This window comes from Sparus aurata, chromosome 10, assembly GCF_900880675.1.
Source record: "Sparus aurata chromosome 10, fSpaAur1.1, whole genome shotgun sequence".
NCBI lineage: Eukaryota > Metazoa > Chordata > Actinopteri > Spariformes > Sparidae > Sparus > Sparus aurata.
In genome coordinates this window covers 33,786,476-33,801,588 of record NC_044196.1, presented here as the reverse complement: position 1 = coordinate 33,801,588, position 15,113 = coordinate 33,786,476, and the positions used below count along the sequence as shown (strand labels likewise).

The 15,113-nt window shown below is 38.5% G+C and overlaps 1 protein-coding gene across 3 annotated transcripts in view; it reads left to right on the top strand.

Annotated features, from left to right (window-relative positions):
• The first annotated feature begins 5 nt into the window (after window positions 1-5).
• LOC115590287 (serine/threonine-protein kinase ppk4-like) overlaps window positions 6-15,113 on the top strand; it is a 336,079-nt gene continuing 320,971 nt past the window's right edge. Inside the window, exons 1-6 of one of the 3 annotated variants that reach the window (XM_030431609.1) lie at window positions 19-1,727; window positions 1,843-2,006; window positions 2,092-2,315; window positions 8,311-8,440; window positions 8,516-8,610; window positions 8,885-10,011. In XM_030431609.1, the coding sequence (XP_030287469.1) occupies window positions 74-1,727; window positions 1,843-2,006; window positions 2,092-2,315; window positions 8,311-8,440; window positions 8,516-8,610; window positions 8,885-9,104 (2,487 nt within the window). In that variant the 5' untranslated portion in view covers window positions 19-73 and the 3' untranslated portion in view covers window positions 9,105-10,011. Of the gene's footprint in view, window positions 1,728-1,842; window positions 2,007-2,091; window positions 2,316-8,310; window positions 8,441-8,515; window positions 8,611-8,884; window positions 10,012-15,113 lie in introns of those variants that run through there. The other 2 variants (XM_030431611.1, XM_030431610.1) reach the window with 2 other exon arrangements.

Here is a 15,113-nt window from a genome sequence, read left to right as displayed (position 1 = left end):
TTTCCTTTTGCGGCAGGGTGCAAACCCAAACAATGTTTCAGAGCAAGGCTTCACACCTCTGCATTGTGTCTCAATGTATGATGCACCACTTGATTTTGTGGAGGAACTGCTTGAAGCAAGAGCTTATCCAGATGGATGGGATCTACATCCATACACACCACTGCACACTGCTGCCATCAACAACCGACATGACGTTGCAAAAGTGCTCATCTCTGCTGGTGCATTGGTGACACACTTAGATGGCACTCATCCTCAACATGTGACTGACAATGTGAAAATAACTCGGCTGATTCACAAGCTCGCATCGAAAGGAGATAAATTATGCTCTGAAATCAGATATTTTCTTGATGTGGAAATTGCTGTGCAAAGTAAAACACCAGAACAAGTGTTCAAAACTTTTCACAGTCACATGCTGTTGGAGCATCCTCAGACCCATCTGACCATTAATGAAGTTCTTTTTACTGAACCTGGGCCAGATGGAGAGAAATACCGCCAGGGAAGTATCAAATGGCTGAAGGACACTGGAAATCTGAACACCTACATTGAAGGAGCAGTCAGACGCATTCCAAACATTCGCAAGGAATATGTACATGACACTATTATTACTTTACATGCAGTTCTGTGTACTGTGGAGGAAATAACAAATGAACAAGCACAAGCTTTAGTCCCCAAACTACTGGACAGGCTTCGCTTAAAAGAGAGACCTGATGTGTGTGAAACTGTTCTGCAAACACTGTATGTGATAACACAGAAAACAAAAGGCACAGATGGCTGGGATCTGAACTTTGTCAAGAAATTGTGCAAAGCAGTTGCTCCTTTTGTCAAGGTCCATCACCACTCAGAGATCAGAGTCTTCACATATGGTGTATTTGCAAACTTACTTTCAGTTGAACATGTGGGTGAAATCTTTACATCAGTGGGGACAACTGCAGTGCCTGAGGACATACTGATGTCTGCAGAAATGACCAACAATGACAAGCTGAAAGAAGTTCTCAGACGACTGAACAATTATTTTAGCAAACCAAACGTGGAACGTGAGGACTGTACAGCCTCACCTGGGCCGAGGAAAGAGAAGACCAACAAGAAGACAAAGAATAACAAGAATATTGACATATCAGACAAGGAAGAAGACCCAAATGACAAGTATTTGAGTGAAACAACTGATCCAACATCAATTCCTGTTGTGGAGTCAACTTCAAATGTTCAGCCACTCCACTCCAACACCACTGTGTCATCAGATACACACACATGGCTACAAATCAGCAAGAGGTGGAGAAAAAAATTAGAGAATCTGGTTAGCACTGATGGAAGCAGAGTAACCAGAGTTGGGAGCATGAAGTATGTGAATGATGAAGAGTTCCGCATAGCAGAGGGCAGTGATGGTACTGACGTCTTCTTGGGGCTGAGAGATGATGGCACTGAGGTTGCTATCAAGAGAATGAAAAAAAGCAACTATCAAACGCTGAGGAATGAGGAGGGATTTCTACGACTTCCAGAACTTGATCATCCATCTATTGTACGATACGTTGACTTTGCAGAGGATGAGAACTTTGGATATCTTGGTCTTCAGCTTTGTGAAGACACCCTGGAAGAATGCATCAGAAAAAATGATGGTGGTCTGCAGAAAGAGAAACTTGTCTGTCAGTTTCTGGAGAGTTTAAAAGTGCTTCATTGTCAAAATCCTCCAATTGTCCACCGTGATCTCAAACCACAGAATGTTTTGATTGGTAAGGAAAAGTTCAAAATGTATTGGAGTAATGAAATTAAATCAGAAATTCAGAATGACTGTAACAGTATTCCAAATTTTAATTATTATACCTTTTTTTTTTATTTGTCCCGTAGATGTTAACGGGAGGGCGAGATTAGCAGATTTTGGCATCAGTAGACGGTTACTCAAGGGCCAAACAACTTATTGCACAGGCAGTGCAGGAACAAGATGCTGGAAGGCCAGGGAGACTTTAACAGACGAAGCTGACATACGATACAAGTCAAACACTGATGTACAGGTCAGTTTTACTACAACACAAACTGCATTGATGAATAATTGAAGAATACTCCTATCATTGCTCAAATGATCTGTTCAATTTTTAGGTGGCAGGGATGCTGATTTATTACATCCTCTCTGGAGGACACCATCCTTTCGGCGACAAGCTTCATAAATGTGAGTACAACATTGATGAAGGTTTGTACATGTTGGACCATGTTGAAGATTCGGTGGCAAAGGACCTCATCGAGTTGATGATCCATAAGGAACCAAAAAAGAGACCAACAGTGGAAGAATGCTTGAGTCATCCCTTCTTCTGGAAACCTGACAGGTAGCATCAGTTTCATTGTCACCTTTTATTCCCGTGTATAGCAGCTCGCATTGTGTTAACAAGAGTCGATGCCCATGAGTGGCTCAGTGAGGCTGCTCTAAGTGATGCTAACATGCTGATGCTAAGAAGGTATATTGTTTAACATGGTCACCATCTTAGTCTTGCATCATAGCATGCTAATACTGGAGATTCTAATATGTGGGTCAGTGACAAATAAGAGTTTGCATCATGAGCAATTCAAAAATGTTTTAATAAATAGTTTTAAAAGCTTGTATTAGGTTTGCAAACATTTATATCTTGTAATTCTGTTGGTTTCATGTAATTCCAAATAGATTTTGAACATTTTTTTACAAAAGGAAAGATGGGTTACCCCTGAAAATGTCAAGTGGTGTAACCACAACAAAAGGAGAAATATTAAATATGTATTTTAACCTAGAGTGTATGCAAGTGTAATTATAAAAACAGTTACTTAATTTTAATATATTACCTGAAATAGATTTGTTTGTAGAATTTGATTTGATTATTTTAAATAGAATTTTAATGCGTATTTGCAATACAGACCAGGACAAATGCTGAATAGAATTTGACAAATTATGTATCAACTGTTAAAAAATATGGTTATACATTGCAACAGAGGATTACATCTTATTCCCCATGAATTTTCCTGTAAATTACAATATTTTTATGAAAAATACTGGTTACACCAATTGACAAAACCAGTTACACCACCTGACCATGTTGCTTTTACAGAAGAAACTGCCACTACAAATCAAGCATGACAGTCAACAAGGTCAATTGACCTTGTGCCTTTCATTATTTTCAATGAAGAAAAAACATCAACAACAAGAATAGGGTGTTTTCTGTAGGAAACAGTTTAGGAAACAAACATGGCAACAAAAGCCATGTGAACTAACTGTTCTATTATGAAATCATTCAAAAAACAACTTCCAAAAATCATGTGAACTCATGTTCTTTCATGAATTAATTTAAGAAACAAACATTCATTTTTAATATTTTTTTTCCATTTCTTTTAATTCATAAAAGAACATAATTTTAAGAAACAAACATCCAAAAATCATCTCACTGGGCGGCTGTAGCTCAGTGGGAAGGTCGCTGGTTCGAATCCCCGGCTCCCCTGGGCGGGACTGAGCTACATGTTTAAGTATCCCTGAGCAAGATACTGAACCCCAGAATTGCTCCTGATGTGCAGTTGGCACCTTGCGTGGCAGCCACTGCCATCAGTAAGGGTCCTGCAATGAGCTGGCGACTCATTCAGGGGGTACCCTGGCCTTCGCCCAGTGAGTGGAACTGGATTCGGCCCCAGTAAGCCCCCCTCAGGGGGATAAAAAGCGGCAACATCCCGCGACCCTCACGGAAAAGCGGAAACGAAAAACGAAACGAAAAATGTGAATGTTCTTTTATGAATTAATTTAAGAAACAAACATCCAAAAATCATGTGAATGAACCTGACTGCAATGAATGAATGTGTTAAACGTGTATGGTTTGAAATGTTTTCCAGTCGTCTGTCATGAGTTTTGAATGACGTGAGTTCAAAGGTTCTGGCTCGGAGATTTGGTGCAGCACATCAGACTCATAATAGAATAGGATTTCAGGTGGATGAGGCCAGGTGAAGACTTTCTTCTTACTGTTGCATGCAGCTCACTTCCACTTCTTCGCCCACCACCTGGATGACCTGTCCCACGAAAGGCTTACTTTCATATCTGACCAGAATGAACTTGCCTTTCAGATCCTGCTGACAGTTGGTAGATGTTGAAGGAAGATCTTCTGATAGGTTGCGGAAATCAGCTGGGCTTGGATCATAGCACTTGCAGATATCAGGTCTTGCACAGAAACATGAGATTTCCTTACACTGAATCACAGCTGGCTCTTCAGAGGTCACTTGATGGATTTTCAGTGTACCTTTTACGGCTGGGACATTTGTTGGGACTTATTCATCGTACTTCACAATGGCTTCCTCCGATATCCAAAAGTACTTGATGGTTGAGGGCTGATCCTTCAGGAAACTGTAAAGTACCTCAGCTGCTGAGCTTACAGCCATAGTTCCCAGAGAAGTCTACATGAATGCAGATTTCATCCTTTCGTAATGTTTCTTTTAGCTCTCTGAATGTTTTGACCTGGTGGAGCCAGTTGAATTGGTGCTTAGCTAGAGAGTCTAGCTTTTTGTTAAGCAAAGCCAGCAGATCATCACACTTTCCACTTTGTGTGACTTTTGCAAAGTTAGCAAAGGTTTTGCCTTCTTCAGATGTGACTACCCTGGACCACTGCTGCCATGTTAAAACAATATCCACCAGAGGTCCTTCAAACTCAGTCTCATTGTAGCAGCACATACATCTATTTCTTGTTGGTCGTGTCACATGCAATAGTTGCTAGCAATTTTGAGATTCTGTTGGTAAGGAGAATGCCTTTGTGGTACAGTTTGTCAACAAGTAGCTTAATCTTTTCAAGGTCAATACAAGCACACATATTTCTATCAGTCTTTTGCAGGTGTAATAAAAAAAGGGCAGTATCTAACAAATTGCCTGTAAGACAGTCTGAGGTGTCTCATAGCTGTTATTGTGTCCTTTTTGCCTGATAACATGTGGCTATTCTCATCCCTACAGAGAAAGCTGGCCACTTCTTCTTCTCTTTTGTGAGGCTTTCTTTTAGTTTTTTCCATTTTGCTCTTTTAACTGACCATTTTCTTTTTTTTCTTTTGCCAATGCAGTTTCCTCTGTATCTGTTTTGTCTTTTGTTTTGCTGCCTGGAGTACCCTTTTAACTTTGCGCAGTTCAGACCTCAGCCTTTCCCTCTCCTCCAGCACTGAGCTATGGTATTTCTTCTTTCTTTCCTTCTCTGAATTTGCAGGAGTTGAGAATGCTTGCAGCCTCTCTACAACTGGCTGCTCATAGTCATGATCATCCAAATGATTATGCATGGGCTCAGGATTTTCAAGATGCTGAATTTGCTCATCTGATGTGTCCAAAGATGGTGGGCTTAAGTTGAGAACATCAGCAAGCACCCTTTTCTGTTCTCTGTGGTCTTGCTGATACTTTCTCCACTTTTGCCTCAACTTCTCCTGCTTTGATTTGGAAAGCTCAGCTATTGGAGTATCTTTAGTATTTCCCTCTCTTTTTCTCCTTTGATAACTAAATAGTAAAATAGAAACATGAAAGCAATTAGTCTAAATAACTACATTACTGACTTTCAGAAGACAGTATTTCCCTGGAAAAGTGTGTGTATGTGTGTGTGTGTGTGTGTCTGTCTGTCTGTCTGTGTCAGTATGTGTGTGTGTGTGTGTGTGTCTGTGTGTGTACAACCACCTTTCTTGCCTTCTGGCAAGGTAAATGGCCCTTGCTGCAGAATCTGCATTGACTCGTGCTCTGTGACGAGCCACTTTTTCTTCATCTATTGGCATCTATTGGGGGAAAAGAGGCTCTATTATATTACAATAATTATGAAACAATAGAAAGTTAATACATGTAATTTAACTGATCTAAATTTTAATCTTTGACAAACATTTATCATTTTGTTGGAGTATCAAGTCTTTTTAAAGCTGCTGTTCATTTTCAACATGATCACTGTTCACCCACTGCTGCTTCATTAAGTAAATTACATATATTATATACAGCTTAAAGTTGAAAGTGAATGGAATACAAATATTTATTAATTATGTATTTAAAGCTAAACATTTCAAAAATATTAAAGCCATGCAAAATAATGATTTTATCCTAACCTTCCATAGCTTTGATAATAAAGCTGTGGATAAATTGCCACTTTTTTTCTAAGAAATATAACACTAACACTTAAAAATAGTTCAACATAGTAAGTTAGTTCATATTACATCTTCAATCAGCATAAAAAACTTCTGATATTTGACAAAATCAGCCTCTAACCGAAAGGAATGCAATAACAGTCAAATGGTGAAACCGGTTACATCATTTGACTTTTCAATTCAAATTCAAATTTAACAGGCATTATGATGGACACCTATGTAAGCACATGGCCTTGATGTGAAGATTTCAAACACATTTTTTTAAATAAATACTTATTTTTACAGTTATTATGAATTATAAATGATTTCCTAAGGTCATACCATTTGACATGTAACTCAAAGCACACCTGACCATACCCTAAAAATGTCAAATTATCAAGATTTAAGAGAGATCTACTAACCTTGGCATGCAGCAGTCAGGCTCATCAGGGGTCCGTCTTTGTGATATCATTTCCTGCCACATGGTCTTCTAACACAAATGAACAAAACTTCCTTGACAATTTAGGAAGTTGACTTGACAGACACAATTCCCCAAATATGTTATAATATTCAGAACAATAACGTTCCATTGTTAAACAACACACATGTAGGAATATGCCAAACTAGTTGATAATGTGTTTTATAGAGAATTTAATCCTTTTTGAACAAGTTTAAGTATTTGGTACAAAGTTTTAATGGTTACACCACATTGACATTTTTACCATTATCCCCTGAATATTCTCTCAAAATTGATAAAATCCAGAAATTTTAGACTAGGTCTTTAAAAGGAGAATGTATTCAAGTAATTTGTGAGTTTATTTTCAAATTGAAACCTTTTTAAATTTAACCAAACCATAGGAACACATGCAGACATACAGCTCTTTGTTTGTTGTTGTTTTATATCAGCTCGTTTCCAGCTTTTTCGATTATTATTATTTATTTTATTATATATTATTAAGTGTTAAAATAAAATGTTTCACAATCAAAAACGTTACTTTTAATTGTTAATTTTCGTGTTCTGAGTTTTCTCTATTAAAATCTTGTGTAAATATATGCAATAATTACGGTTTACTGTGTGCGATGACATGAATATTGATAAATGTATAATTAAATTGGTTAAAATTAACATTTTGGTGTTATTTCGTTTTAAAAAAATATCATGACACATTGAATGGATTCATCACGCAGGTGGGTATTTTACATGAGAGAATATAGAGTTTAAAATCTAGCGGTCAAAATGACCGTTTGTGGCCGTTAGAGTAGTGTTTGAAATCTGGCTCTACTAGCTAGCGCTGTGTGTGTGTGTCTGTGCAGGACCTGTTAATCTTCTCCCCGTTCTTCAATAGCATAGTGATTACAGCTTGTGAATCGCCGACCGTCTTGATTTTTAGAAAAGTCTGTCTCCATCTGAACGGGTCCTTTCTGAACAACTGCGCAGCTCCTCTCTGTCATTGAGATATTTTGGCCACAGCGCCGGGTCATCCTCCAGTAGGTCAACATCACGTTCGTCGTCAGAAGAAGGGTTCTATTTGACCTACTCACCACCAGATCTTCGTCTCCTCCACCAACTCTACTGGGTTGTCACTCTGCACTATCGGACTCGGGAACTACTCGCTCCTCAGGCTCTGAGTCTGCAACGACTTGTTCCTCGACATTAACGTTATTATTTATATCAACCGGTGTCGGTAAGATAAAAAACCAAAAAACAAAAACGTGTTAACTTTGTATGTGTCGCGTTTTTCTTTTTAGTTTCTTCCCGCTTTTTCCTCTTTTTATACCCGCTTGGCTCATTTTACCAGAACTCGGACTGTACGCCTCTATCGTAAACAAGCCGCAGCGCTTCACTTCCTGGTTGCTGTCTTTCGTCTTTTCGCGGTCATGATGACTCATGGAATAGTCCATTACAGTACGAAAGGGGAGGGGGGGCAGGCAATACGATTTGGGCATTCTGATGTTTTTTTGTTGTTTTTGTAGTGTTTTCTTTATTTTCTGTTTATAAGTACACAATTATAATTTACAAAGACAATGGTGGGCCCCTGCTGGTTGGGGAGGGGGCAGCTGGTTGGGGGCCCCTGCAGGTTTGGGGGCCCAAGGCAATTGCCTACCTTTGCCTTAATGGTAAAACCGCGCCTTGTGATGGACCATCATCGTGGTCTACAGAGTCCTGACATGGCTAGTAAGACTCCATGTTGTCTCTTTTTCCATTTCACTAAACGAGCATCTTAAACACATTTTATTTTTCAGGAGACTTGAATTCTTGGGAAGGATCGGAAACATCAAGGAGGTGGAAAAGTGGAAAGATGCTGACCAGGAATTAATTTCTTCGTTGGAGAAATGTGTCGGGGATGGATCCTTCAAACAGTGGAAAACTGAGGTGACAACTGTACAACAACTGGAACTTCTCAATTCCTTATTTCCACTTAATGACTAGATGTTTTTGGTGTTGCAGTTGACAGAGTTGGTGAAGAAGATGGATCCCAAAAACAGATACGATGACAGCACACTGGCATTCCTGCGCTTCATACGAAACCTCCACGAGCACTAGTAAGTCAAACTGAGTTACAGATGATGAAGGGCCTTAAAGGTGTTATTGATAACATTCAGTCATAAATATGTCATTCCATCTCCCCACTTCCACTGCCTTCATGTTACAATACTGCTGTTGTTTGAATCATCTGCCCCCTCAAGTGGTTGCTGGTGTTGGTGTCTGTTGCTAAAGTCAATGTTAACACAAACTGCACCTGATTCCTGGAATGAGTGCCAGCTCCTTTATTGTTTATTTAATTGTCATGCAATGAAATTTTGTATCTGTTTGCAGTCCCGAGGACGCGGCCAACGTTGATCTGATGTCGATGTTTCCAGATCTCTTCGGGTGTGTTTATCTGTTTGCCAACAGCAGAGGGTGGAATTTAAGGTCGCCTGTGAAGGAAATGTTTGGAACAATGTTCTCCAGAGTTGTAAAGCCATCCACAGAGGAGGATCATGTTGGCAGGCCAGTTCAAGAATCTCAACTTCTGTCTGGGGCAACTGCAAAGTGACAATACTTTGAATGAGCAGGGTCTTTACTGTAGAAAAGAAAAAGTCCTGCCACAACGAGTTGATTTGATTGAACTGCATTAATGCAGCAAGACCTGATGCTGGACGGTTGAAAATCAGCACTCCAACTTCTACATTTGCTTATTTTCCCACTGATCTGGAGCTTCAAAGTGAACTGTATAGTAAGAAGACAAGTCTACAAGTCTCTGGATGTTTCCACATTAACAAAACACAACCTTTCTTTTTGGGCTATCACTGAAAAAAGCTCCTTCAGGTAAATAAATGAGTGCTGATGTAGTTCTACGTCAACTCCAACAGTAGGACCTTGACCCTGGTCTGTCATTGAAACGGCTGATGTTAAAGACCTGTACTTAAAACAAATAGAGAGCGTGAGTTGAAATTCTTTGCTTAAGTGAGGAGGGTGTCAAAAATATAAAAGGCTCAGTGACGAATAAGGTTTTAGGTTGACCAAAAATGATGGGTGAAAAAAAAAAGGATGGGTAAAAAAAAAAAAAGGTGTCATTTTTGCGGGATCTTGCAATGGTTTTGCAAAGATTTTTGCGAGATCTCGCAAAGATTTTTGCGGGATCTCGCAAAACCTTTGCGAGATCCCGCAAAAGCTGTAACACTTTGCTGGTCGTTCGGTAAAGTTGGAAAGATATTCACAGATCATTAAATCTGAAGTCAAACGTTTTTCAAACACAAATGATGCCTCTGTCCCACCATAATAGCATAGACTACGAGCTACAAGGACCAAAATCCCGATTTTTTACTAAAATAAGCCGTCCTCCGAGCTCGACGGACAACATCGATCTCTATGCGCAGCCGGCAGCCGGGCGAGTGCGCAGGGAACGGCCGTAAGCGGTCATTTGGACCGCTGGATTTAAACCCTATATAATGTCTCATATAAATACCCAACTGACTGATGAATGCATTCATTGTGTCATGACATTTTTTTAAAAAACGAAATAAAACCAAAGTGTACATTTTAACAAGTTTAATTATACATTTATCGATATCATACTAAACCGTAATTATTGCTATGTACACAAGGTTTTAATAAAGACAACCCAGAACAAGAAAAAACAATTAAAAGTAACTTATTTGATTATGAAGCATTTTATTTTAACACTTAATATAAAATAAAATAAATAATGATGATCGAAAAAGCTGGGAACGAGCTGATCTAAAACAAACACACACAAAAAAGAGCCTTTTCGATCACTTTGAGCACTCCTTGAATAAGATGCGGGCATTGATCCCAGCCAGCTCGAGGATGTTATAGAAGACCGCCACTGGCCATCTTCGCTGACACAGACACAGAGGCAGTGCCGGTCCGCTGCAAACGGAACCAAACACCGGACACTTGAAATGCCACAAGCCCGTGTGTGGTAACTGTACGACAGCGGAGGTAATGTGCGGAGATGTGACCAGTGATCACAACGGCTCTTTGTTTGTTTTAGATCAGCTCCTTTCCAGCTTTTTCGATTATTATTATTGTTTTTATTATATATTAAGTGTTAAAATAAAATGTTTCATAGTCAAGTAAGTTACTTTTAGTTGTTAATTTTCTATGAGTTTTCTCTATCAAAATCTTGTGTAAATATGCAATGATTACAGTTTACTATGTGCGATGATGTGAATATTGATAAATGTATAATTAAACTTGTTAACATGTTCATTTTGGGTTTATTTCGTTTTTGTTTTTTTCAAATATCATGACACAATGAATGCATTCATCACTCAGTTGGGTATATACATGACAGATTATAGAGTTTAAATCGGTCCAAATGACCGCTTACGGCCGTTCTATTAGTTTTGAATTCTGGCCCTTCCGAAGTCCAACTGAAACTTTGGTCACAGGGGATCCGCTGTGTGACAGCGGAGAGTCAGCAGCTGGATTTTGCGCCCACAATCAGGAGTTTTAGTAGGTGTAAAGGCAAACAAACAAAAAACAACGACCCCGACCATTATTCATTGTATTATTACATTTGTGGAAAGTAATTACAATAAAGATTTTCACGTCCCCACAAATAAATCATTGCAAACGTAATAGTTACATGTGTAGAAAATAGCATGTTACGTTTGTAGTAGGCAGCGGCTCTTACGTTTGAGGAAAATGTATTACATTTGTGGGTTTAAAACATTAAATGCTGCAGATTTTTATTACGTTTGTGGGTTTATTGACGATGTTAAATGACGATATTTGTCTCTTAAAACCTACAAAGCCTCCTGCAGGCCTGATGCAGATAGTCAATGAAGCCAAGAAATTATAATAATGAATGTTCTACCTGCTCTTATAGCCTATGCACACAGCGCAGGTCTTATTATAGGCTTTAATATATAAAAAATACTCAGTAGGCCTATAGTGAGGGAAAATTAGCTTTATTTGTGATTAAAATATGATGAGGACCCAACGATTGGCCTTCCTTTCCTTCTCAAACTATGCTGAAATTGCATCTTTAAACAGCCCAATTTTCAAAATTTTCGAAATTTCCCCGGACCGTTAAAAAAAGACTATCTGCGCAGTGATGCCGGTATCTGACCACTTTTTTCATTAACGAGTAATCTAACACGTCAACATTTACAAACCAGTAATCAGATTAAAGTTACTTATCATTATTTTTGTCATTTTCCTTAGTAAAAATATATAGTTCTGCTTTCTTCTTGACTCGGGAAGTGATGTCACGTTTTCAGCAGAGCACAACTTACGTGTAACACCACGCAGCGACACAAACACAAACAACAATGGAGGGAGGAGAGAGAAGAGCGTTTTCTAGCTGGAAATACAGTCATTATTTTGAGTTCCTGTCAGCTAAAGATGAGAATTGTCTTTGCGGGATCTCGCAAAAATGACATCTTTTTATTTTTTTTTTCACCCATCATTAACCCCCCCCCCCCCCCCAGCAAAGTGATTCAATCTGCAAATGTCTGAAAATCCTTTACAGTACTTGGCATCATACTATTATTGTTTTCTCAACTCCATAAAATGAAATTATGCTTTTTAAGGCATTTTAATCAGCGTTATCCCGCCTGACTGAAATCGTTACTCGGTATGACACCTAATGTTTCCACTTGAAATGTCATTTTCACACAACCTAAATATTATTGATGTTCATCAATAATCCATGCTTACATCAGAGTAACAGCGGGACAGTCGACTCAGGGACACATAACATATTTTAAAAAACTTTAAGCAATATAAAGTGTTCAAAGTCTAAATAGTGCTTAAAAATACCATTATTAAAATATAATATGCCAGCAATACATTTGAATGTGCATAATAATGTGTTAATATCACAATAAGAATGGAAATTATACAAATAAAAGCATAAAACAGTACTACTGTCAAATATGTGTCATTCTGTATAACAGATGACACTGTGGGGTAACAGAAAATAACTGTTATCCTATATGACGAAACTCCGATTGAAACTCAATCAGGCAGTTGTTTTGGCAACCTATAGAAATCTACAAACTTGACCCTCAACATTAAAGTATATAATTTCACATAAAACAAACAAATTTGCATAAAATCAACATTATATATGTTTTTTAGCGTTATCCCATATGACACAGGATTTTACAACATAGTGTACCAGTGACTGAAAAGAGTAAATAAAGCACATTTTAAGAGAGACTTATTAACCTTTCACCATTGTTTGGGGGTCCTTTTGGGTCTTCCTGATGGCCTAACTTCCTGTCTGATAATGTGTGCCCCATAATGCCCCATAAATTTGCTCCAGATTGCTTGTTATCCCGGATGACATTGGCTGACATACCAGTTTTGGGACGAGCTGCTCAAAAGCATAACAATCCATTGGATGTCTAATTTTTTGTAACATTTTCATATATCAAAGGCAACACTCATACAATAATGCCTGGGGCAGAGATTTTTTAATTTATTTTCTTTTCAACTATTTTGTAGCTTTTTGGCATGAGGTCCAGACAGTTATCCAGTATGACATTTTGTGACCATTGTGTCTAATAACTCTTAAACTTTGTAAAACCCTCAATACATGTTCCTATCATTAGATAAGCAGAGATTAATAGATTGAATTGATGTGTTTTTTATTAAAATGTTTTGTGTTTTTACTCCATAAATTTGCTTTGGACATCAGAATTGCACGTCACATCATTGTGCCAAAAATAAGTCTAAAGTGCTTCCTCTCATTATGTGAATATTGTAATTAAAACAATGTAATGGAATATTAGCCTACCCCTAGAACCCTAACCCTATAAAGCTTTACAAGATGCAGGTTGTTTTTAAAGAGATAGTTTCAAGGTTTTGGAAGGATTCTCTGTATTATAAGGTTTACTGTTGATTATAAAAATGAGTGATGTTTGATCATGTTTGTTTTAGGATGAAGGTTCAATGAGATGAAATCGACCCTTAATGTGTTTCTTTTTATATGATGTAATATCACAATGTGATGTGGGAATTATTTTACTTTCCCCACAAAGGACAGTGGATTTTAACCAAATGTTAGTGGAAGTTTTGCAGACAGATGATACATGTGTGGTCATATAGAGAGTACGAATATTATACTGATATTTTTCTTAAATGCTCTTTTTATTGTGTTTTATGAAAGAAAACAAGCCAAAACACATTGATAATAAAGTTGTTCTTTAGACTACGAGAGTGGTTAGAGCTTTTTTTCCTATTTGTCTTTTATTATCTTTCTCTCTTTTATTTTGACAGCGACAGGCTTTGTGCTCATTATTGTGTTAAAACTGCGATGAATTGAATAGAATCTTGATTTGAAGGATTGACCTGGTCATCTTGTCATCTTCCTGCTTTTGCAAAGAAAAAAAACCTTAATGGAATATGCAAGATTTACAACATGCAGATTCTTTTGTATGATTTTTGTTTTAAGCATATTGAATGTTACTCTCAAAATATACTGTACATTTAGTCAGCTGAGTATCAAAATAAATGTGTAAAAGTATGATTGTAAGATGTGTTTTATCATTCATTGATCATTAGCATTAAAGCTCTGGCTCTATCAGTCAAAGTCGGTGTTGCCAAAGTTACCTTGAAAAAGTCATGTGATTACTGATTACTGATTACTCCTATAAGAAGTAACTTAGTTACTTTACTGATTAATTGTTTTTAAAAGTAACTAAATTGGATTACAAGTTACTTCATCAGTTACATTCATCAGCTTACGACAACACCCCCGCCGCCTCAACATCAGGGCATGTGAGCGGAGCACGGAGCGAACGGGGAGCGGAGCGTGCAAAATATAGTCGGAGCGCAGAGCGGGTTTTAATCCAAAGGCCAGAGCGATGGTTCCGTTTCGCTCCAGTTCCATTCCGATACCACTCTCCACGAGTCTAGGGTCATTCGTTGAGAGATGGAGTTTGTAAAATATTTTGAAAAGCAAGCAGACAGGTCATCTAGGTGCAATGTCAGGAATTTGCTCCCTCTTTTACATTTGAGCGAGCGTGGAGCGATTTCACCAGAGCTGAATGAAATTTTAGGTGAGCGGAGAGTGGTCTTGGAGCGGAGCTGTCTGGTTTAACTTTGAGCGATGGAGCGAAGGAGCGAACACCCACGTAAGCGGGGAGGGGAAATTCTCGCCACTCAGCTCCGCTCACATGCTCTGCTCAACATAAAAATGACAACCGGCTTTGCCAATACTCACTTTATTGTAAGTGCATTTTTAACAGTAACGTCGAGCACGGCATTGACAGTAGCTGGGATCTTGTATGGTGCGAAATGAGGGTGAGTCAACTGTGTTTAAGTGCAGTATTTCCTCTACAACATACCTCCCAACCAACTTCTTCAACTCTCCCCCACTTACTTGTTTTGCACCGAAATCCAGCTGGTGGTGGGGGACCTCCTGCAGAAGTCAAGGCCGCGGCTTTGCTCACAGCTCTCTGCTTAACACCACCGGGTGGGTCTTGCTCTGTAAACTTAACTGTGCTGTGCTGCGAGTCCCAGTTTCATGTTGCATTTTTTAAGCTTGATAGTACTTTGTCGCCAGCACAGAGTGTACAACAAACCT